The following is a 24,728-nucleotide window of genomic DNA, read 5'->3' as shown; positions in this document are numbered from 1 at the left end:
AATTTGAACATGTTAAAAAGGGGAAACCGTTTTGCTGAATCCAATCACATGTTTCTTTTCATTTTCTTTTACATATTGGAAGCCGTGCTTTAAGCCCTGCTCTCACTAAAAGCACAGAGCAGGCATGAAATCATGGCACAGAAACAGAAATGTATAGTTTAACTTGGCTCCTCTGACGGACTTATTCTACAGCTTCCTCTCCTGGGCAATATGTGAGGCTGTTAATGTTCAAACAACTCCGACCAGCCAGAAGCACACAAACCAATGTATTCAGGATAGATATGTAGCTGTGCTTTATCGACTCCCTGAAAACATATTAATGTATTCATGTGATTGTAAAACTGCGGCAGTTTCAAAGCTAGACTGAACAAACTGTTCTTAATGGAGCAAAGACCCGTCGCTGTCGAGGATTTCTTATAATATGGCAAGTGCTGGATTTTTAAAAGTGATAGAAACTACAAGTTATTCCTACAAAGGTCAATTAATTGTGAGTTTAAACCTCAATAAACGAGACATGGCCCTTTCCCAGCTAAGTCTTGATGAAGTGACGCAGCTATTAATACACTCGACGGCACATCAACTGAGAAATGAGTCATATTGGATTTACTCACATATTGTTTGCCAACACTGGAGTAAGATTAAAAGTGGCATTAGTCAGTTCCCCATGTTGAACTAGACATATCCCTCTTACTGTAAAATATGTGCTTGGTTAAAGAAGTGAAGAATGCTTTAAAGTGTGTTTCGTTGACCTGAGTGACACGCCCTCCACAACACCAGCAACTAATGAAGTTGTGTGTGGAAATGAAAAAGTGAGTCAATACTTTTCAACAGGAAACTTCGTTAAAATGCTGTTTTTCCACGGATGCTGCTTTATGTAACTTGTATTGCAATGCAGAATGTATTCCTGATGGCTGCTGGGGTCAGTCTATGTCTTGTTCTGTCTTTTTTTCCAGCGAGAAGATGCTGCAAATTTCCATTAGGAAATGGAAATGGAGAGCAGCTTCTTCCCTCAATGGGAACAATGGAATTCTCTATATTCCATGTTCAACACAAACCACAGCGTCTTAAATTACTATAAACACAGAAACATGTAAAGTCTGTGTGCTTTACAATCATTTACAAATCTGAACTAGACAGAAAAGTCTAATAAACCGTGTTAAGTACATTTCATACTCAAACATTAAACTATTTCTTTTTTTTCTCCCTCTCTCCTACAGTGTCCTACAGTAATTTCTTCTTCTCCACAATGAAGTTCTTGTGTGCTACTGTCTGAGAGAAGCCGCAGAAATGCTTTGGCGCAGGAGCTGGAGACGTCATGGATTCCTGAGTGTGTGGCTTTGCAGGAAAGCCCTGAGTCTCCGACATGGACCGGCTCCAGGTTTCCATGGCAAAGGCGCACAAACAGGAGGAAACACTGAGGGAATCCCGTTATTTTACAGCATTGAAGCATTATAAACACCCAGAGCGGGGAAGGAAGACGCTCTTGATACAAGTAATCCTTATAGAGCTCTCGGAAGGGGGACTTCATACCAGAAGCGCTGCTGTGGCTGCTGGGGTTGCGTGTTTCTCCAGAAGAAAAGGACATTTGCGCACAGCTGCTGTGTCGCAGCTTCAACTTTTTTAACACTTACAGAGGTTTTTTATCCACCTTCTTTCAACATCTTTTTTTAAACTGAAGAGTCCTACTTCTGCTTTGACTTTCAGCGGAAAGTATTTTTCCTTTTTATTTATTTTTTCGCTTTTTCTCCCAGATGTTTAGAGAGACTTGGAGGCTGGCACAGTACCACACCATGAGGTCGATGGATCAAGGTACTGCTGAAGTGTTGTGATTATCTGGTAATCAAACAATTTGATTTTTAATTGATAGAGTATCCCTGGAGTGTGTTATCTGCGATGATACGAGCTGTAATGTCATGTGTGAGGAATCTGTGTATGTTCATAGATACATGGGATGTTGATGTTTGGGGAGAGAAGCTGCCGCGCGTTGGTGCGGGCATCCCCGGGAAACAGCGAGATGCTGGAAGGGGGAGATACCAGCATAATAGTTATTAATAAGGAAATAACTTTATTTTCTCAAAGTAAAAGAGAAAGGCACTTTGGATATGGATGCAAAAAGACGTTTAATATAGACATGATGTCAACATTTAGAGTAAAAGATGACATGGGTTTGTAATAGGAAAACAAAGTCACATTTAAAGTCACCTGGGTGTGAGTATTACATTACATTTCGGTTCGCTTATGATTTTACTGTCTAATAAGGTATTGGCCAAGGTTTAAAACTCTATAAGAATAATATATAACGGTGCAAAATATAAATCCAGGTTGTCTCTTAAAATTAAAAGAGTAAAAGTGCTTTAATTATTTTTAAGATGTATATCCTGTCCGATGTTTTCTTCTGGTTTGCCACACGATTTCCATTCTTCACCCTTACATCCCAAAAATGGAAAGTTATTATTGGAGTTTAGTACGTCTGTATATTTTGCTGACTGAGCATTTATGCTCCTCCATGGAAGAAACGCCCTGGTGTGTGCTGCGTCGTGCGTGAAACTGGGGGTTCCCTCAGGAGGGCATTTTTTTTATGAAGGGCAAAAAAAGTATCCACACGTTATCCGGTAAATATCATGAAATCCAATCCAGTCAGGGAACCTTGTTAATCCACCCAAGTACCCGTGTAAACTCACCTGAATCTCAACCCAGTTTGAATGGGTGGTTGTAGGTCAGGTGATCCCTGCTGTGTCACTGTCACGTGTCAGACACCCGGGGGCAGCACAGCCTGTCAAACCTCAACAGGGATAACTTTGAACGGTGCTGGCAATTCATCTCCACCAAGCTGTGTGTTTCTCTTCCTCGACGCATCAAAGCAGAGGCGTGATCAGACACACAGATGAACTCGACAACTCTGCACTGAGTGTGAAAAAAGATCCGCCTTCGTCTGAAAATAACGCGGCAGAAACAGGAAACCTGAACGCCTCACCTCCTGCAGGCTCACCGATGCATCATTTGACACTTGAACAGGTTCCCCAAACCCACCTCAGCGCTACACCTCCAACTTTGTCGCTTCGCCTGAACTCTGAGGAGTCGTGAGGAAAACACTGAGACAGATGACCTCTTTTTACGACGAGAAAGACCTGGAGGAAGATCTCAGTCGAGTGAACGGTCCTGATGAGGATTTGGAGTTTGAGTACTTGTTTGAATATGAGCCACCTTGCAGTGACTTTGCTCCTGGAGATCAAGGTTTGTCCGGGGCTTTTTGTTGGCAATCACTCCTTAATCTGTCTTGGTTATTCGAGACTCATAATTAATGTGTGGCCTGAGGCTTATTCATGGGGCTACAAATAAAAACAGGAAGTACATTTGACGGTCTACTGGGTGGTGGTTCGCAGAAAATGTCAACATGAAGAGTTTGTTTCAGCTAAACAATGCGTGTTTTTCTTTCAAAAGTTAAATAACAACATCTTTGTCAACAGGTGAAGTTGTGTTGAAATGATTGAGAAACATTGCTGTATTGGAAAATGGGAAATATATCTGCAACACTGACAATTTGCAAACATGTGGTTTGTAACGATTTCCCCTCTTACCTCCCCTGCAGATGACCCCAACCTCACACCTCACAAAATCTTCAATCCTGAGTCTGAGCAGGCGTACCCCCTGCAGGAGGCCTCGCCGTACGGACTCAAGTCCTGCAGCCCCTCCTACATCGACCACAACATCACAGAGGTTCTCTCGGGATATGAGAACCAGGAGGCCCGACACTACCTGGACAGCACCCGGCCTGCAGGCCTGGCCCTGAGCCCCCGCATCGAGATCACCCCGTCCCGCGAGCACTACAACTATGTCCGGGATTCCCTGCAGAACCAGAACCTGAACATCAGCCCCCGACCCACCCTCACCGTGCCGGGCCATGACAGCCTCACCTACAGAGAGCCTCAGTGCCTGAGTCCCGCTAGCAGCAACTCCTCCACCAGCTGGCACTCTGAGAGCTACTCCCCCTGGACGTCCCCCTGTGTGTCCCCCAGCAGCGGCCAAAACCCCGGAGACCTGTGCCCCAGATTACAGAACATCCACACTGGCTCCCCCCGTACCTCCCCGGGAACCTCGCCCCGCACCAGCCTAGCGGAGGACGGCTGCCAGGGGGCCCGCTCGCCCTCCTCCAGACCCAGCTCCCGCTCCACCTCCCCGCAGGGCAAACGCACCTACGACATGTACAGGAACCCGGGCCTGGTCCTGGGGCACCGGTCCCGCAGCCCCTCTCCCCACAGCGGCCATGAAGATCACAACATAAGCGCCCACTATACACACAGCAGCCTGGCCGAGGCCATGAATGGTTTTGGCCCCGGTCAGCAAGGCCTCATGCCCACTAAAATAGTCAAGACGTCCAACCAGGTTTACACTCTGTACCCAGAGAACCACGCAGAAGGGAACTACCTGGTCTCCTGCGACCAGGACTTAAAAACCACAGAGCCTTTCTTTGTTATCCCCCCAATCTGGTCCAAGCCGCTGGTTTCCAGCATCCGCAGGTACATCAGGTGGAATGCCGGGTCAAGAGAAACATTCCCATCTTCCAAGCTATTGGAACACTATTGATGTCCATGCTTTATATTCTTTTTTGTATCCTTATTCTTTAGCATCCCTGTGGCCTCTCTCCCTCCTCTGGAATGGCCGATGCCCAGACGCACGGACCAGTATGAACTCCTCATCGAGGTGCAGCCCAAACCGCACCACAGAGCTCACTATGAGACGGAGGGAAGCAGGGGGGCCGTCAAAGCCCCCACAGGAGGACACACTGTTGTGCAGGTACGACCAGAAACTGGATTCAATGCATCAAAGTACTTGATATCCTTTATATATATATATAAAGTGTTGCATGGCCATATGAAGGGATGCTGTGAGGCTTGTCCATTACATTACAGTAGCCTTCCAGTGTGCGAGCCTCAGGCAGCGCTGTGTAATGGTATTTCCACTCATTATGCACTCAGTGGTGGTGGTGCTGTTGCCCAGGGCCAGCTGTATGAAAATGACTTGATGTGAGTTCCTCTGGCTCCTCTCGTAACCCCTTTCCTATTTCAAACTTTCTAAAACAAATCATACAGCACGCTCTCACCCCAGACATATGACACAAAGTTAACCACCCAGTAGCCTCGTGAAACCCCTCACAACTGAACTCAGGTCAGTGAGCGACACAAGCTTTTTTCTTCGTCTGCTTTGCAGCTTAAAATAGTTTTCTGTTGTGCGCCCCCGCCCCTGTGTTTATTCTAACCACACAGACAGGTCTCTGTTCATGTTGTCCCTGACTTCCTCTTACACACTGGTTTGTTGACTGCGTGGGTCTCGTATTAGGAAGCGGACTCAAAGTGTTGAAACACTCTCTCGACGCGTGTAAAAGCAAATGAATAGTGCCTGTGGTTAGGATAATTGTAGATCATGAAATGTGCTAATATTACTCTCACAGTCACAACATTTAAAATTAAACGCAGCATGTCGTACGCTACATGGTCCAAGAATAGGTTCTCTGTGTTACTGTGGCTGTTTGTTGGATATCCTTAAGCCATGGGGGAATAGAAGCTTCTCCTGCATCTTTTCCACTTTCTGTCCATCCCAAAAGCCTCACCCTGAGGTCAGTTCTTCCCGGTTTGCCCGGCCAATCAGATGGTCAGGCTTGAGTAGCCACGGCCGCCCTCCTTCACCTCATATTTCCCTTCCTCCTCTCCTCCTTCACTCCTTATGTTTTTCCTTCTTCATCCCTCTTTCTCGCTCTGAGCCCCGTACCCTCCACTTTACTTTTCCTACGCTGCTTTCTGTCATGACTCACTGCTCCTGCACTGCCATGACAACGGGCCGACTGCTCACATGGCCTGTTGAGTGTTTGCAGGCAGCTTCGTGTGTGTGTGTGTGTGTGTGTGTGTGTGTGTGTGTGTGTGTGTGTGTGTGTGTGTGTGTGTGTGTGTGTGTGTGTGTGTGTGTGTGTGTGTGTGTGTGTGTGTGTGTGTGTGTGTGTGTGTGTGTGTGTGTGTGTGTGTGTGTGTGTGTGTGTGTGTGTGTGTGTGTGTGTGTGTGTGTGGTTTTTTGTGTGTGCTACCTGGATATGGAGCCACATGCTCATTCATGTTGCCATAGTTCCTGCTCACATCCAGCAGCTGCTGTGAAGCCTGTCAGCTACATCCACTCAGATAATCCTTTCTGAAATGTGATTGATGTACACGCTGTTTGTAGTTTTACTACATTAAAGCAACATAATGTAGATTTCAGTACTTTGGTGGTTTAGTGCCCTCAAAGTTATACATTGCTAATCACTTATACACATCTTTCGTAAATATGGAAAGCATTTGTTAAGATTAAATTCCATATTTTTCAAAAACCGCAACGACGTTGATAAAATAGCAAAAATGTTAGCACGTGCAAAAAGACAAGACATTGCAAGTTAGCTCAAATTGCTAACCTGGTTCAAAAGCTTGCCCACCTGGCTCTGGTTCAGACAGGTCTGAACCCCCCCCCCCCCCCACACAATTTATTGCCACTGTCCTAGCGATGTAAAGATAATAAACACCAACACTCGCCTGGTGCTCTTCCATTGTTAGCATAACGGCTAACTGGGCTAACTGAGCTAACTGAGCTAACTAGCCGATAGCGGCTTCTGTTAGCTGCAGTTTGCGGTTACTGTACTTTAGCAACAAGTAGAGCTTTCTGTCCACCAGGAACCTCTGTACAGTAAATAAGACATCTGAGGTAGAGAAGCCGAAATACATCAGAGAAGACCAGACACTTTTATTTCTATAAAATATGAGCTTGTTACAGCAAATATCAACTTAGTACCATAAAGTGTTACGTAATTTGACATAGCACATGATCAAGCGTTTAGAATATTTTAAATCTGTTATTTAAGGTAAAATTATGCTGCTTTTAAAACAAGCAGTCTTAATGGGATTCATAGAATAAAATGGCAAATGAAGTAGACTTACATTTGGAAATGGATTTTAAATAAACTGTGCTGCAGCAACCTTGTCTATATTTAGAATACCCCTCACCTCACACTGGTATATTCAGTGATAAAGGTTGCTACACTGCTTGCACACAAACCAGCATTTAGATGCAAGCTGATGCTTTGTGGTTTTTGCAGGTTTCCTGCACTTTCAGGTTAAAAGTAACATCTCTCTCGCCTCCTCTGGCTCTGTATCTGTCACCAGCTCACAGCTTCACCTATCGGATTATTTTAATACGAAATGTGTCTTTCAGGTTGAATGATCATGACAGTGTCAAAAAGTACTAGATCACAAGGATATAGGAAGTGGCTCTCTGCTGGTTCCTCTTCAAGGCTGCAGAAAGGAGACTTGTGCTTTTCCACGTGGGTCTGACACTGATTAGCCACCTCTGGGGAAACAACATGTGGAAAGCAAGAGTTGGACCACAGCCAGTTTAAAGCAACTCACACATTCCCTTCGTACTGTATCTCTGTTTCATCGCCTTGTCGCGGAAGCTTTTTAGTGATTTACGATTGTTTTTAATGTCTGCAGTTACATGGCTACAGAGGCAAGGAGCCGCTTGGCCTGCAGATCTTCATTGGCACAGCAGATGAGCGCATCCTCAAGCCGCACGCCTTTTATCAAGTGCACCGCATCACTGGGAAGACGGTTACCACCACCAGTTATGAGAAGGTTATCCACGGCACCAAAGTCCTCGAGATCCCGCTGGAGCCAAAGAACAACATGAAAGCAATGTGAGAATACAATCATCTGATTTCTGAATATCTCCCACTCTTTCCACTCCTTTGTAATATACCTTTTTCTTTGTCTGCTTTTCTTACACATATATGCCTCTCTTGCAGAATCGACTGTGCAGGGATCCTGAAGCTCAGGAACGCCGACATCGAGCTGAGGAAGGGCGAGACGGACGTCGGTCGGAAAAACACGCGTGTTCGCCTTGTGTTCCGTGTGCACATACCTCAACCCGGAGGACAGCACGTCTCTCTCCAAGTGGCCTCGCATCCCATCGAGTGCTGTAAGCAGCGTCACATTACACACTTTAAATATGTGCTTTTTTAACCTCATCTTTAATAAAACAGTTGAATACAGTGAAGGCTTTATGGATTCCCCGTGTGTGCTTCCTGCTGATGTTTCTATCAGTTAACAAAACTTTATAAACATCGTAAAAAAGGAACCTGAATTCAAATGCGTCCTGCACACAGAGATGTCTTTATGAAAGCATGGCTTCTGTCCAATCGGTGGGCGCTGCATGTTTGTGTGTGCGCGCTGTCGTACAGTGTGTGTGTGGGTACATCAGTGTGTGTGTGTACACAGTGTTATTAAAGCACCTGGTGCAATCGAATCTCAAACAAGAAGGTCCTTTTATCTCGCCTTGACTAACACCCTAGTCCAGGCGAGACAGCTCGTGCCATTGTAAAACATCATGACGCATGTGATATCATTTTAGAATTGGCGTTCCCCTTCTGTTCCCCGGTCACAGCACGAGGACAGAACGCTGGTTATAACCTGCTGAGATGAACACTGTCACACGTAGAGTTTATACAGCGACACATCTGTCAGGCCCGATGGGGGCGTCTGCGCTGTGTCCGCTCGCGGTGCAGGAAGGCCAAACAACCCCGTTCAAAGGTCACAGGGTTGTTTGTCGACACCTCAGCGCGCCTCAGTGAGCGTGGAGTTTCAGCCGAACTAATGGGTGACACTGACATTAACCCCTTAACATACTCGTTCCTTGAAATAGAAAAGAAATAGTTGTGTGCATCGTTTTCTGCACATTTCACAAAGAATCATACATACTTGGCATCTTCAGACACTTCCCGTGAGAATGTACAAAATGTAACTGCATGGCACGACTTTACTTCAATCAGGAGAGACGGTTTTTGATGTAATAATAATACATATTTATTGCGCAGATGCACAAATTAATGCAATGGTAGTTTTGGCGATGAGACCCCGTTGTGCAGGAGTATCATTCGGGAGGGTCGAGCCGATCCGATGAACCCCCCCGGGGTCTAGACAGTGGTGGTGGTGAATGGATAGTTGGGTCGGTCTGAAGGGGAGGGGCTTAGCTTGAAGCTGGGTTCAGAGGGACAGGAGGTGAAAAGGGGGGGAGGAGGGTTGCGTCGAGTCACCTGAAAGGACAGCTGTCAGAGGGGTGAGAGCAGATTTAAAAAGATTTGACGGAGCGTTATGATAGGCTCTTGGGAATAGAGCGAAGTGATTGGTTAAGCCCCCGGTCACTTATTGGGAGGAGAGAGAGTAGAAACATGGAGATAGAAATACATGAAGAGTAAAGACTGTCTTCCTGGTTGAACTTGCGCTGAGCTTCATTTAATATCTTTCAGCATTTTAATCTTCACTACAGTAGGAAGTATTTGTTGCCGAATTGATTGCATCAGACTGTTAGTCGTTCCTGTTATTGAGCTGTGCAGCACTTTACTGTATGTAAACCGAACCAGTGTAACCTCTCCTAAATTGTGATTGGATAGATTTACACATTGCTGCTGACTAAAACAGAAAGTGATCTTTGAATGACTGAGCAGCAGCTTTTTATTGTAAAACTAAATAAGACTTCTTGTTAAAACCTTTATTTTTCTCCTGGTTCATCAATACGAGCGATTCATCTTTAGACTGCTTTAAAGATTTACAGTAATCGATTGATAGTTCTGTCTCAGAAAAGTCAAAGCCCCAAAATATATTCTGTTTTTAATGATATACTCGCAATTGGATTGGTTGGAGGGTTTTTCACTATTTTTATATAAAACATTGCTGAAACAATGAATGAAATCAAATAGTTTCCATAGTATATAGTTACTATTATAATAGTTACTCTTCTGTCAATTCCTTACTTTACTGTGGGTAAGTAGAGAATAGCAGCAATTCTCCCATTTGATGAATTTAACTGGTGATTTTCTGCATCTTTTTTCACTATTTCTGCTTTAAAAACGTGTCTGAAACAATAAATGAAATCAAATTGTTGCCAATTATTGTCTGCCAATTGTCTAATTCGAGATTCAAAGGTGTTATCGTCATATTCACAAAGCGACAGTGTAGCAATGACATTATTCTGACCTGAGCTCCTCCAACAATGCAACATATATAATAAAATACAAAATAAAAAGTAGTGGAAAAAGTCTATATACATGTCAATAGAATATGCGATATGTACAAGAACAGAATATGAAATTAATTCAGTTCTGTATGCAGTTTAGTGTGTGTGTGTGTGTGTGTGTGTGTGTGTGTGTGTGTGTGTGTGTGTGTGTGTGTGTGTGTGTGTGTGTGTGTGTGTGTGTGTGTGTGTGTGTGTGTGTGTGTGTGTGTGTGTGTGTGTGTGTGTGTGTGTGTGTGTGTGTGTGTGTGAGACAGCAGATCGTAACCCCCACCCCTCCCCCTCTGTGTCCCTGCAGCCCAGCGCTCGGCTCACGAGCTTCCCATGGTGGAGAAGCAGGACCTGGACAGCTGCTCCGTGCTCGGAGGCCAGCAGATGATCCTGACCGGGCAGAACTTCAGCTCCGATTCCAAGGTCATCTTCCTGGAGAAAACCCAGGGTGAGTGCCTTCAAATCCCATCATCGCATCTTCCCACGGGAGAGAGTCATATCCCATTCTCAGATCACGGATTTTAATTGTTCTTTCGGTAACAATAAAGACATACGTTGCCGGGAAATCTATGACTGAATCTATAAAACCTTTACGGCCTATGCATCTGTTAGTTCTGCTATGACACAACGCATTGTCCCAGTAACACCACAACAGTAGGTGATAACAATGACTCACTGTCACTCTGTTCACCTCTAGCCAGGATCATTGTATAGAATGGAGACGTGAGCTTTTTGCTTGATTGAAATGATAACACGGCTGCCTCGCTTCCTTTTGCCGTTCTTCTTCCTCCCCGAGTGCCGTGATGTCTTATCTCTGCGCAGATGGGGCCTTGTGTCGTGTGATTAATAGTTATGTGTCACATGACGTATCGTATGGTATCCTGGTTGACACTGAAATGATTAATTTTTATAAATGGCTTTGAAATCCATTTCCTTTTAACTGATATTTGGTTCTGTGGAAGGACAGTTGTGTTAACATACTTAAATGACTCACCGACTCACCGGTATAAAGTTTCAATTTATCTTAGTGCCATGTTTTTATACTTTTATACTAAATGTTTCCATTAGAAAAGAAATAAGATTATTCTCAATAGGTTTTGGGTTTTATTCAAATGTAGAGCATCTGGTGTCGACTGGGGTCAATGTTCTAAAACCAACATTTCTTCCTTTTCTAACTCAGAAGTTAGGTTTTGATTTAGCATACATGACATCTATTGATTTAAAAAAGGGTTAAACTTGTGGTTATAAGTAAGAATAAAGTTGCCTTAAAAGGTGTAACATAGATTGGGGGATGCTTTGTAGAAAGGGAGGAAACACAGGGGTTAAAGCAGGCGCTCCACAGCCTCTTTTCTCCGGGGTTCCCTGGCCCCGCGTTACGACACTCCGCAGTAATGGGTAGTACGACAGCGACGGAAAAATAGATCCTTACGAGCATTGTTTTGGAGGGTTTCTGTGTGACACAACGCTCTGGAGCCGTGCAGCTGTGAACTCCCTCTGGACGAGAGACAGCTGCCTCTGGCCGGAGCTCCTCTGGCTGATGATGTGCTCGGGGTTTTTTACGGAGAGAAGGAAAGCTTCCTCCGCCAAATCGAGACTGCTCGGCCTTTCTCTCCTTTCCACCTCCAGGGAAAACCAGAGTCGGGGTATCCCTGAGAATAGACTTTCAACAAAACAAACACAAACGCCAAGAAAGCAAGAGTCATGACACTTTGAAAGACGTGGAGAGAGTCGATCATAACAAATAAAGTTTAGGGAAAAACGTTGGCACGATGTGTGGAATCCCCCTTTCTCCTGCTGACTCACACGCCATGTGTTTTTCATTTGACACGGGGCTTCCCACCTACGCTAACATTCAGACGGAACTCCCTGCAGCACATGTCATGTGTCGGGGCATATGGAGTTTATATTTAACGGGACATTAGCCTTTCTACTTCTCTACCGAGATGGCAGCTCTAATGTCACCTGAAGAGGTTTACTGTAGCGATACATTAACTATAATCGTTAGAGAGCAGAAGCAGAGCCAAGCCGGCACCTCTCACCACGTCCCTGCTCGTGTTACGTTTCTGTCCGCGCGGCAGTGGGGAGCACACGGGTGTGAAGGAAGTTGTGTGTTGGCTACACCTGCGGAGCATCTCCACCTTTTCACGTACTTAATGGTGTCAAATTAAAGGGGCCCTCTTGTGCTCACTTTCAGGTTAATTTTTGTATTTAGTGTCACTGTGACAGGTCGCAAGCTTTAATGTTCAAAAAGGTCTTTTTTTTCTCATGCTGCAGCACCTCTCTTCACCCTCTGTCTGAAACCAGAGCCCAGTCTCTCTCTCTCACACACACACACACACACACACACACACACTCACTCACTCTCACTCTCACTCTCACACTCTCACACACTCATGCTGCGTGTAGACCTTTATCAAATAGGAGCATATCAACCTGTATTCCTTATCAAACGGGACTCCCACCGTCACACATCCTGGCACGGAGGATACAATGGCTTAATGTTTGCAAAAAAACAACCACTTGATGACAAGAAAAGTACATAAGCCTACCGCCTGCGAAACAATATATTCCATCATATCGCTATACTTACGTGATGAAAAACATAGTACACCTTATCGCTGTGAATGGACGAACTGATTGTACAAGTGTTCTCATTAATAACCTCTCCTTGAGCATGCTATTCTAAAGAACCATTGTAACAATGTATGCCTTTACAAACGGATGGGTACCTGTACATGCTTAAGTGACACATATGACCATCTAGAAACATGCAACCTTACATATACTCTTGTCTCTCTTCTCTTCTTTCTAGACGGACAGCAAATCTGGGAGATGGAAGCGACGGTAGACAAAGACAAGAGCCAGCCCGTATGTGTTAGAAACGTGATATGTTGAATAATTGCATAATACCTGTAGAACACACCGGTTGTCATGCGTGATTGAAACTTAAAGGTCAGTGTCAGGCTATAACAAAGCTTTGTCTTGTCTCGCAGAGTATGCTGTTTGTGGAGGTGCCGTCCTACCAGGACTCGTCTGTCTGCCATCCTGTCAAAGTCAACTTCTACGTCATCAATGGCAAGAGGAAGCGCAGTCAGCCTCAGCACTTCGCTTACACACCACTGGCATGTAAGAATGCTGCTCAGCCTCTTTGTGGCGTGCTCAGTAGGGAATACCAGGGTTGGGAGGGTTAAGTAAAACATTTATCCTGCTGTTACAATTACTAGCTTTCTGTGAAAATGTAACCTAATCGAAGTATCGCCATATAAAAGTACCCACATTACCTTTTTCTAATAACCCAAATATCAATATATCATTTCTATTTCTATTCTATTTATTTGTATTACTTGTACTATTTTAACTATTTTGTCTGTTTTATTATGTTGCGCCGTTGGAGGAGCGTGTGACCTAAGATTTTCATTGACATATCTACCCTGTCGCTATGACGATGACAATGAAAGCCTTGAATATCAAATACAATGCTTTCTACTTCCTCACAGCTCCTTCCATCAAGACGGAGCCCCTGGATGAGTATGAAGCGGACCACATGGGTTTTGCCATGCCTCAGATCCTGGGTCTCTCCCCTCATTCCTACTACCACACCCCCCGCAGCGCGCTCCACCCGGACAGCGGCCTGGTCTCCAGCCTGGCCTCCTGCCAGCGCCTCAGCTCCAGCCTCCCCACCCAGGACGCTCGCTTCCAGCAGCAGAGCCCGGCCATCGTGTTCTCCCGCGGGGGGAAGAGTGTGAGCGGCAGCCCCAACCTCTACCAGCAGAGCGTGGGGATGCTGCCGGACCCCCACCGCTCGGTGCTGGTCCACACGGGCTCCTCTGTGGGGCCCATCAGTGTTGGCCAGCCCTCCATCATCCAGTTCTCCCCCACCAACCACCAGGTGCTTCGGGGAGGAGACCCTGATCCACAGGAGATCATCTACTGCGACGGCTACTCCCCACAAGCAGCAGCAACCGCACACACCCCCACTCCCCCCCAGGTGCCCCAGCCTCAGCATTACTCCACCGTGATCCAGCAGCAGCCATTGGTGCAGAAAGGGCAGCAGAAAGGAAGAGATCCGCCCGGCACGGGGCAGATGGACGCTGACGGGCAGCGGAGGGTGACGGTGAAAGAGGAGAACCTGGACCAGGCCTACCTAGATGATGGTGAGTGTAAGTTCATGCTTTTATACTCTGTGCGAGTGGGTGTGTGTGTGTGTGTGTGGGGGGGGGGGGGGGGTGTGTGTGGGTGTGTGTGTATATATATGAGAGGTGGAAGTAGTACTTAGGACTTGTACTTGAGTAAAAGTAGAAGTACCAGAGTGTAAGAATACTCTGTTCCAAGTGAAAGTCCTGCATTCAACATGTTACTGTGAAAGTAGAAAAGCATCAAAAGACACTTAAAGTACTAAAGTAGAAGTACTTATTAATGTTATTATGCAGATTGGCCAATTACAGAATAATGTAAATGCTATGTTTTGGTTGTTTTGTTATTAAAGCTGGGACAGGTGCAGCTTAAGCATCATTAAACTAAATCTGCAAAGTAAATAAAGGTATTCAATAAAGTTAGTGGAGTAAATATACATAATGTACCTCTGAATGCAGTGGGGTAGAAGTACAAAGTAGCAACAAGTACCTCACCATTTGAGGCACTTGTGGTTACTTTACACCTCTGGTCGTTATCAGCGAAGGCAGACAAGTGATGGATCTGCTCGGTTCCTTTTTTGACCCGCCGTCAGAGATTTGACGATTCCTAAGAACAATTCAAGGATATTTACAATGAGATCTGCGTGCTATAGTATCCCTTTGAACAAAGCGAAAAGCAAAAGGCCTCGTACTGTTAAAACAATCCTCCCTCGGGACGTGTAATTATGTTCCACTCAAGGTGGAAATAACAGGGATTATGAGTCATGTGTTTATACTTACTCTCGTCGACCCCATTACCCTCCGGCATTAATGTCAGGCCACATCCAGCAGGAGGTCGGACGTCTCCCTCACTTTGGAGTTAAAGGCTCTCCAAACTGTGTGTGTGTGTGTGTGTGTGTGTGTGTGTGTGTGTGTGTGTGTGTGTGTGTGTGTGTGTGTGTGTGTGTGTGTGTGTGTGTGTGTGTGTGTGTGTGTGTGTGTGTGTGTGTGTGTGTGTGTGTGTGTGTGTGTGTGTGTGTGTGTGTGTGTGTGTGTGTGTGGTGTGTGTGTGTGTGTGTGTGTGTGTGTGTGTGTGTGTGTGTGTGTGTGTGTGTGTGTGTGTGTGTGTGTGTGTGTGTGTGTGTGTGTGTGTGTGTGTGTGTGTGTCAGGTGAGGTCAGTGCAGATTGAGGTTGTCATCGCGTTGCTCCGTTCAGCAGCGTTCACCCTGTCGGTCGCAGGGGTTCGTCTGGCAGCGCCACACATCAGGAAATTGGCTTTTTTCTTTCTCGCATTAAAGACAGAGAGCAGGAGGAGAAGAAAAATGTCGCTCTCCTGACCGCCTGGACATGTTGACACTGTTATGGAGTTAAAAAACAACCTCCATGGCAACCATTGTCAAACAGTGGAACGGGCTGCCTGGGAGAGCTGGGGAAAGCCTCTTTGTTTGTTATAGTTGGCCGGGGCTTCTCCTTGGCCTTACGCCCCTCGATTCAGTGAGGGGAACCCACCAGAGGGTTACATTTGTTTCCGACCACTGGATTCTGCCAATCTGGCACTAGCAATTCCTATTTGCAGCTGCTCCCCTTCAGAAATACAGCCTGATCCCTGTAAGATAGCGGGAGGGTAGAGGGCAGTTCGCAGGAAAGTGTGGTCGAGCATTACTATACTTGTGGGGACCTAAATCTGTTTACATAGTCACGTGTGGGGACTGGCTTCCCTTATGGGGACAAATTGGAGGTCCCCATGAGGGGCATCATTAATTTTAGGGTGAAGACTTGGTTAGGTTTAGGATTAGGGTTAGGCATGTGTTGGTTCTGGTTAAGGTTAGGATAAGTCTCCAGGAAATGCATGTAAGTCAATGTAATGTCCCCTGAAGTGGTGTGTGTGTGTGTGTGTGTGTGTGTGTGTGTGGTGTGTGTGTGTGTGTGTGGTGTGTGTGTGTGTGTGTGTGTGTGTGTGTGTGTGTGTGTGTGTGGTGTGTGTGTGTGTGTGTGTGTGTGTGTGTGTGTGTGTGTGGTGTGTGTGTGTGTGTGTGTGTGTGTGTGTGTGTGTGTGTGTGTGTGTGTGTGTGTGTGTGTGTGTGTGTGTGTGTGTGTGTGTGTGTGTGTGTGTGTGTGTGTGTGTGCACGAGGAGTCAGAGGAACAGACAAACTGGGCCTCCAGTCTGCTTCCCAGAGTGCCTCTGCATCTTTTTTCAATTTCAGATTTTATTTTAAATAGCACATTACCCTCTCTCTGGAAATCTCATAAAAATTATATTGCAGAATTAGCAGTTACTTCGCATGAATTGCCTTTTTCTTATCCAAGAACTGTAGGAGATTTTATTATCTTAAGCTACAATATGATGATTGCCACATCTATAATTCCATATTTGTAATGCATGAAAGGGTCGCTATCATACATGTTCAGGTTCATAGTTGTACTTTGTGCCACTTCTTTGACATGTCTCCATGCTTTAATGTTCAAAAAGCTCTTTCTTTCTCTCATACTGCCTGTGCTGCAGCACCTCTTTTCACCCTCTGTCTGAAACCAGAGCCCAGTCTGCTCTGATTGATTAAATGGCCGGCTCTGTTGTGATTGGTCAACCGCTTAGAGATGATCACATACAATTTATTCCAGTCCCTGTTTATTCTCTTAAAGGCGATAATCCGCCCGCCCACATCATAGTAGCATATCATTAACGAGGAAAAAGTCGGGACTTCCCGATATTCAAAACATTTTACAAAACAAAAGGTGAGAGGTGTCAAAAAATCCCCTCGGTGTTCGCCTGCAAAGGTGTCGAAGTATGATCCTGACCACAAAACAATCATTCAAGTTGGGAGCATCAAACAGTAAGATGTCAACATTACTCATCGAGACATGAGTGTAGTCATTTTAGACAGAAGGGGGATGCCGCATCCTGGTATCGTCAGTGTTGTGGTGGATAACTGTCACATCTGAACATGCCTTAAGTGTGTCAGCTTGAGTGAAGAGTGTTAAATGAAAGTCAGGTATTTTCATGTGGTGCCAAGACTCCCACACAGTGTATATCATCATGCCTCACATACATTCCATGCCTCGTGTTGGGGCTCAAACGAGACAAAATCTGTTGGTAGAGAAATAAATTCAACTATTTATATATCAAACTTAAGAAAGCTACCTATATGAGCCTGCCTTACCGTTAGACTACAAAGATCAACAATTTGGAATCTGCCACTGGACTAGTCTACAAAGGCAGCGAGTGACAGATTTAGTGGGTCTGGAATAAAGCCCGGAGGCAGTGGAGCAGGTGAAATTGTTCCAGCAGGTAGAGATCAGTGCAGGAGAGATAAAGCACACAGCAACAGCCTGCTGGCCACGCATTAGTCTCAGCTCACTTACAACCCATTTGAAAGGCTTGATCAAATACTCTTAGCCGTATCCAGACGCTGCTACAACCGAGTGATGAGCGCACGACCACTGCTTTGTTGTTGTTTCATTTACAGTGTACGAGTAATTCAAGTTTTGTATTTATCAGCCTCTTCAAAATATTCTAAAGCATTTTTCTAAAGCCTGTCTAAGTGTAGGATTCATCTGTATCTGTGATTGTTCCCTCACTCCATACTGTGAAGTGATCCATAGGACAAGGAGGTCAAAGCCCATTCTTCATTTACTACTAACCAGAGAGTCTGCAGCCACACTACAGGCTCTGTACAGGCACTTAGCCACAGCGGTGCTTTGAGCTAATGCTTATGCTGATAATGTTCACCTTCTCGGTTTAGCATGTTAGCTAGCACACATGAGTTAATTAGCACAAAACAGAGAGTACAATTAAGATAGATAGGAATATCCTTAGTTTTAAACCAAAGTATTACCGTACTTTTCGGACTATAAGCCGCGACTTTTCCCCCCATTTTTTTTGTACAGCTAACGGCCACTAGGGAACCTCCTAAATCTATGGATTTTACAGGTAAAATTAACCACCTTTAACTCTATGGGCTCTAGGACCGGTCCGCGCCCGCCACCTCTAAGGGGCGGGCTCCAGCAGGAAAAGCTGGAGGCCGGAAAAGAGACGGGTAGCGCGCCAAAGTAAAAGTGGAACCGAGAGACAGAACGAGAGCAAGACAGACGGACATTTTAGCTGCTGCGGTTTATATGCAGGTGCTCTTTATAGTCCCAAAAGTACGGTACATTGAAATGTTGACCTGTAGATGGTGGCACTAAAATGAAATCGCCAGTTGGTCACAAAAATTCATCCTGAGAAAAACATGAATGTCTTCAGTAAAAAGAAAACTAAAATGTCAACCTCAAGGCTAGATAGAAGACATGTCAGTCTTAATTTGGTCATTCAAATGAATCGTCTGTGGACCATGAAAATCTGTACAAAATTATCTTTATAATAATTTAGATATGTTATGTAATGAACCAGGTAACCAACCAACCAAGACATCGCCATCCCCAAAGCCTTGATGCTAGCATGAGTAGAGAAGCATTTATTCAAAAGCTAATTTGAAGCAGTCTAGGTAAATAAAATATTTCAAGCACATTGTCTCCGTGGAAAATGATCTCTTTGTGTTTCCCTACTCAGCGTTGCTAATCTGTGTGAGTTCACTTTGTTAGAAAACATGGTACAATTATAAATACCTAGTTTACCAAGACTGATTTGAATGTGAGAATAAGTGTATACACATAGAGCAGGGGTGGGGAACCTCCGGCCCCCGGGCCGTATACGGCCCGCGAGACCATTTTGGTATGGCCCTCGAGGTAATTTATATACACACGCAAAAAAGAAAAAAATTAAAGAAATCTAGACCGCAAAATAATTAAACAAGCGAGTGCCTGTTTTTCCTGGCAACGGTCATGGTCCTTGAACACAACACGAGCCTAACGTGGTATATGTCTCGTCTGACAGGAGTGCAATTCTGACGGAGAGCACCAGAATGCCACTCCGGGACATCAAAAATGTGCAGTGTCTCTAGTTGAAAGCCCAGTGGCGATCTGTTCATCTGTCATTCTGATCATACAGTCAATAACTTTGTTGTTATTAGCATCTGGTTAGCTAGCTATGCTAACGAATATAAGAAGCTTTTTCTACAACCAGTGAGGTAAAGGCACATCTTTATATGATCATTATAGTTATCAAAAAACAAGAGAATAAAGTAAACAGGTATAAAATACTATATGACAGTAAAGTAAGTTGTTATTAATAAACAAGAATACAGTTTGAAAGGGGAGTGATTTAAAATATCCATAAAGAAAAAGTAAATCTGCTTCCAGTTCTGTTTCATATGGGTGTTGAGAGATTTCCATAGATCTCTTCATTTTGCTCTCAAAGTGCATCAGATTTATGCTTTTAACTTCAATATTTAAAAAAAAAATCTTCCTGGACCCCCCTAGAGGAGGTTAGGTCCCCCCCCCCCTTAAATCATGTCCACATGGATCGGAAACTAAATACATTTGCACACATCTTGTGTCCATATCTTTCTGTTTGGTGGTCATGCCACAACCGTGCACGTGAATGCATGCGCGAGTCATGGTGAGATATCTGGATTAAGAGGTTGCTTTTTCTTTGCACAGAATGAAAGAAAGGCCGAATGAATGGGCTGTGATTTTTAAGCAGAGGTCAATAATTTGTACGGCCCTCGGAGGATGTTGAAAAAATTGAAATGGCCCTTGAGAGGAAAAAGGTTCCCCACCCCTGACATAGAGGCTGAAATGTTCATTGAAATCATATAAGAAAGGTTTTGTGAGAAATAGGAACAACAATGGCAACCAAGGCAAGGCAAGGCAAAGTGCTTTACAAAAAATGAAAGACATTAAGCATTAAAAAAAGAAAAGCTAATAAAATAAACATTAAAAGAAAAAGTACATGGATAAAAGTTACAGTGCAGTCTAAAATATGAATAGTTCAATTAAAAGCAGCGACAAAAAACCAATAATTATTTCACTGTACAAAGGAGTGTGTGTAAGCATTGTTCGAAGGTAGACAGTGAAAGATGTGAGCGCTGACACACCGGAGTTGTGGTTAAGTTGTTGGTTAGCTTTCAGTCCAGTCACTCTACTTTCTCTTTCCTCTCTATGGGTTTCAGCTTCGCGCTGTCGTTACGATCCCTCATCAGACATGAATGTACTTTACACCTTTCTACACACAAAAGCTGTTTGTACTCTGTATTAACATGCAAATGCTTGCACACAGACAAACACACACATTGAAGGTCGCGGCAGGCAGTGTGCAGAGTCAGCTACTGTACAGGGTGCCTCTCCTCTCACAGTCGGTAAACAGTGCAGCTCATTGGTGCAGAACTCAGGAGCCAGACACTCACCTATTGAACAGACCGAGTGTTCCCCGGCCTCAAATAGCCGCTCCGTGCCAACCCTTCATTAGATTCAGTAAAGCCCCAGTGTATGTTGCCCCAGTGTATGTTGCCCCAGTGCGGCGCTCATGCTGCTTCTCTAAGCTTGTTTTATACTCAGGAAAAATGCTGTGGCACCGTTGGGGATATGAACGTTTCTTTAAGGCATTGGGTGTCAGAGGGAATTCCACTACAGACTAAAATAAACACGGACGCTGAGGTTGTGACGACAGCATAGCACCCAGTTTGGCTGCTAAACCCTCAGATGCTGCTCCGGCTATAAACTGTGCTCAGTGTGTTGAGCTGCTGTAACGGGTTGTTTCTCTTTCACATCTGCAAATAATCAGATGGGAAGAGAAAAAATGTGTTTGTTGGCTCAAAAAGGATATCTGTTTCATCGCTTAGTTAGAATTCACAACACTTCCCTGCAGTTGCGGCTGCTACTTCATCTCTTCAGTCGTAAATAATGTTCCATCCATTGATTTCTTTGCTTTTATTTACACATCCAAGCTGCTAGTCTTTAAAACATTTGTGCGGCTAACTGTTCCCCCCAATCTATCATCTGCTCAGAGAGATGGTGTGTGTGGGTGAGATTGTCTGATATCGTTTTACATGGGTTTTAATAGTCGCACCCTTTGCCTTGGCTACTATGTAAATCAACGCTTTTAATAGAACTAACACAAGCCCTTACGGCCCGTCCACACAGCGGCTTTGGAAAAAGCTTGCCGGCGGGCGTGTCTGAAGCTCGACCAACAACCAATCACATGAATCTCCCGCCCCCGACACACAAGCAGCGGTTTGATTGGCTAGAGCTTGTACTGGCATATGATTGATTGGCTGACGCTTCCACCGAAAGCTTCAGAAGCTTCAAAAGTTGAACATTGCTCAACTTTTGCAGCCTAACGGAGCGTCCACACTACAGCTTCAAAAATAGCTTGGAGCTGGGCGTGTCTGGAGCTTGGGGATTTTATTCAAGCAACACGACCAACAACCAATCACATGAATCTCCCGCCCCCGACATACAAAGCAAAAAACCACGGGGATTTTATGGGAGCAATATATTTATATATAAACTCCCCAAACAGGCGAAACCCTACCAGTTTCACCCACTGTCTCTGCCCCCTCCCTCCATGCCTGGTTCCTCCGGTTTGTATCCCGGTAGGTGAAGAGGGTCTGGTCATACAAAACCGGGTGATTTGCTACAGCGATAATTAGTTTCTCCTCCGACTTTTTTTGAAATATAGAAATGAACGGCGGGATATCTCTCCCAGTTTAGACGCGGTTTGATTGGCTACGGCTTGAGCTGTCAGATTTTCCGAAACGGGATTTGATTGGCTGGCGCTGGCTACTCCGGCGTCTCCGGCGTCAGAAGTTGAACATTGTTCAACTTCTGACGGCGGAGACGGACCGCTCTGCTACCCACAATTCAGTTCGGCGAAAAAGCGAGGCAAGGTGACGTCACCCCATTTAAAGTGAATGGGCAGATTGGAGTTTTCGACGCTGTAGTGTGGACGGGCCGTGAAACGCCAGGAAAGCTCCGCTCTGCTTCCCACAATGCAGTTCGGCAAAAAGTGACGTCACCCCATTCAAAGTGAATGGGCAGAAGCTTCCAACGCCGCTGTGTGGACGGGCCGTTACTGTCTAAAGTTACGCTAGCTCTAGAATAAAAATGTTCCAAGTTAGCATTTAGCAACATTCAGTTTTGTGTACTACTGTTCTCTGGCTAATCATCTTATTATCTTAGTATTTTCTCATATATTATTCATCCTGTTGAGTTGTAGGGAATGGTTTGACGTATTAACCCCCTTACTAACAGATGAGAATATCAATACCAATATATTTTTCATTGATTATGAGGCTACATCCGATTAGCAGCCAATTAGCTTTGCTAAGCTTAGCAATACTGGACACTGGAAAAAGAGCCATTCAAAGGCTAATAACATGTATATCCCAGCACTTCTTAAGCTAACTTATCGAGACATTATTTCTTATTTGCCTTTTTATTTTTTTTAATGAGTAGAGTTAGTTGATTTGCCCCAATTTCCAGTCTTAATGCGACGTTGAGCTAACTGGCTGCTAGCTTTAGCTTCATATTAAGCTTACTGAGAGTTGTAATCTTCTCATTTAATCCTGGCAAATAAGTGTAATAGGAACAACATGATTTTATAAAGAATGACACAACAAAATCGTGGCAAAATGTTTAAACTAATAACTTTTTTTACAAATAGCTCAAGTACTAGCTGAATGACCAATGCTGATTTTCACATATTAACACGTTTTTACAATACTAACTTAAGTTGAATAACCCTATTCAACCAAAGTTGTTTTTCAGCTTGTTGTAACCATGGTTATAATATCACAGACAAAAATGCTCCGTAATCTCTTGGTTACAGTCAAAAAGTTATTTTGGCCCACTTTGAAATACCAATATTGCTCATCGACCCTAATGAGTTCCCCGAGGCAGAGTGGACACACACTATGTCTGAGAGCGCCAGTGTACACACAGCAGGCTCCCAGGCTCAGACAAACCCAGCAGCTACACACACACTGAATATCTGCAGAGGTGACATGTCACACGTCACACATACCTGCTTTTTTAACCTAATGCAGAACTACTCGTGTGACTTTTTAAAAACAGAGGTGAGCAAACACAGGTACTTCCTCTTCATGTTACTGCGTAGATATCAGGGGTCATTTGCGCACATACACAGCAACGCTTTAAATAGTAACATGGTGGCAGAGATTCAGAATGGCAATACTGTAATGTAATATTTGATCTTATATTGAATTGCATTATACAGGCTTCACGCCCTCCTTTGCACATAGTGAATCTATTTTTAGAACCACCGCGAAAGTTTCCATTTCAACCCCTTCCTCTTCTGTTGGTGTGTATCCGCACACTTTAATCGTCCCAGCAACAGGGAGCAACGGCCCTGACATACAGTAGTTCTACCTCTAGTGGTTACTCAACATTATTGCAGCATGTATCTGCCTTCCATCAATGCCTTGCAGAAAGATGTCAATGGAAACAAAATGCTTCTGTCAACCTTATTTCAGGATCAATGTAACTTAATGTTATTGTGAATCAATTGTATTGATCCTGTCATTGTCTAACATCTCTCTTTTTGTTTGCTTTACAGTGAATGAGATCATAAGAAAGGATCTGACGGCCGTTCAGGCGAGAGGGCAGACATAGAGGCAGGAAGTGACAACACTCCCCCCCCCCCCCCCCCCCCCTCCTCGACACACACACGGACAGATGCACACACACACACACACACACACACACACGGTCTTCAGCCTTCCAGTGAGGTGACGCACATCCACAAACAATCAGACCTTCTCTTCCTCCTTTTCTGTACCCATAGAGATACAAATATCAGCTGCTGTGTTTGCTTTGGATTTTTTTATTTTCCTGCAATAAATAGTTTAATTTGGCAAGAATTTATTTTGACTCACAACGTCTGCCACCCAGCAGGTTTCCAGCAAACCGATGAAAAACAACAGGCGAACTGCTTCATATTTTATTTTATTTTACTGAGGAATAAAGAGATGACATGTGGGGAATGAAATGTCTCCCCTTTTGAATTGCCTTAGCCATTCTGTCCAGGCAATAAATACCTGATTGCCTCCTACAGTACATGTTGGCCTGATGCTAGTGAATGACTCTCATGGAGCAGCTGTTATACATGTGTAGTAAACTAGTTGGTAGACAGCTTCAATTCATACCAATAACGATATAACAAATCACTTTTGCTAAAAACCTTTTTCATTCTTCTTGCACAAAGTGTGTATTTAATCTGTGTGTAACTCAATATGCAGTTTTACATGGGAACATCGTCCAAAGCTTACATGCTGATCATCTCATTTTAAGTGCAGTTTTCTAAGTGAAGCGCACACTGCCTTAACCATAAACAAATGAAATATTGTGACACCTCCTAGTATGCACTGTTTTTAAAAACAGGGGGTCAATGTTATAACTTTTTTATATAATATTTGTGAATAATGTGCCAATTTATATGCGTCAAATATATATTCCATTATATTCAGGTTATAATGCCAAAGTGTCTTCACAGGGGCCGGTCATGCTACAGCAATAGCTTGTAGCATAACTTTTTGTAATGGTTTATATGCTTTAGTTCATTAGTTTTCAGTCTTGCGTAGACATTGATTTTAAAATCTGGCTAATGCAAGCTAAAGTGAGCCACTTTATTGTGCCTATTTGTTTT

General features: G+C 44.3%; 1 protein-coding gene across 3 annotated transcripts; it reads left to right on the top strand.

Annotated features, from left to right (window-relative positions):
* The first annotated feature begins 1,481 nt into the window (after positions 1–1,481).
* Positions 1,482–23,725, top strand: nfatc2a (nuclear factor of activated T cells 2a). Of its 3 annotated transcripts, none has more exons than XM_034087926.1 (10): positions 1,482–1,809; positions 3,590–4,517; positions 4,626–4,794; positions 7,509–7,711; positions 7,820–7,992; positions 10,382–10,522; positions 12,887–12,942; positions 13,068–13,200; positions 13,572–14,234; positions 23,640–23,717. In XM_034087926.1, the coding sequence occupies exons 1-10, from the start codon at positions 1,752–1,754 to the stop codon at positions 23,693–23,695; spliced, it is 2,580 nt and encodes an 859-aa protein (XP_033943817.1). In that variant the 5' UTR covers positions 1,482–1,751; the 3' UTR covers positions 23,696–23,717. The 3 variants fall into 3 exon arrangements, with proteins under 3 accessions (XP_033943817.1, XP_033943816.1, XP_033943815.1); XM_034087925.1 differs by lacking the exon at positions 1,482–1,809 and adding an exon at positions 2,852–3,234 and having other exon boundaries at positions 13,572–14,228; positions 23,640–23,725; XM_034087924.1 differs by lacking the exon at positions 1,482–1,809 and adding an exon at positions 2,852–3,234.
* The last annotated feature ends 1,003 nt before the right edge of the window (positions 23,726–24,728 follow it).

This window comes from Pseudochaenichthys georgianus, chromosome 7 (genome assembly GCF_902827115.2).
Source record: "Pseudochaenichthys georgianus chromosome 7, fPseGeo1.2, whole genome shotgun sequence".
Classification (NCBI taxonomy): domain Eukaryota; kingdom Metazoa; phylum Chordata; class Actinopteri; order Perciformes; family Channichthyidae; genus Pseudochaenichthys; species Pseudochaenichthys georgianus.
Note: the sequence above shows the minus strand (reverse complement) of the source record. Positions and strands in the feature narration are given on the sequence as shown.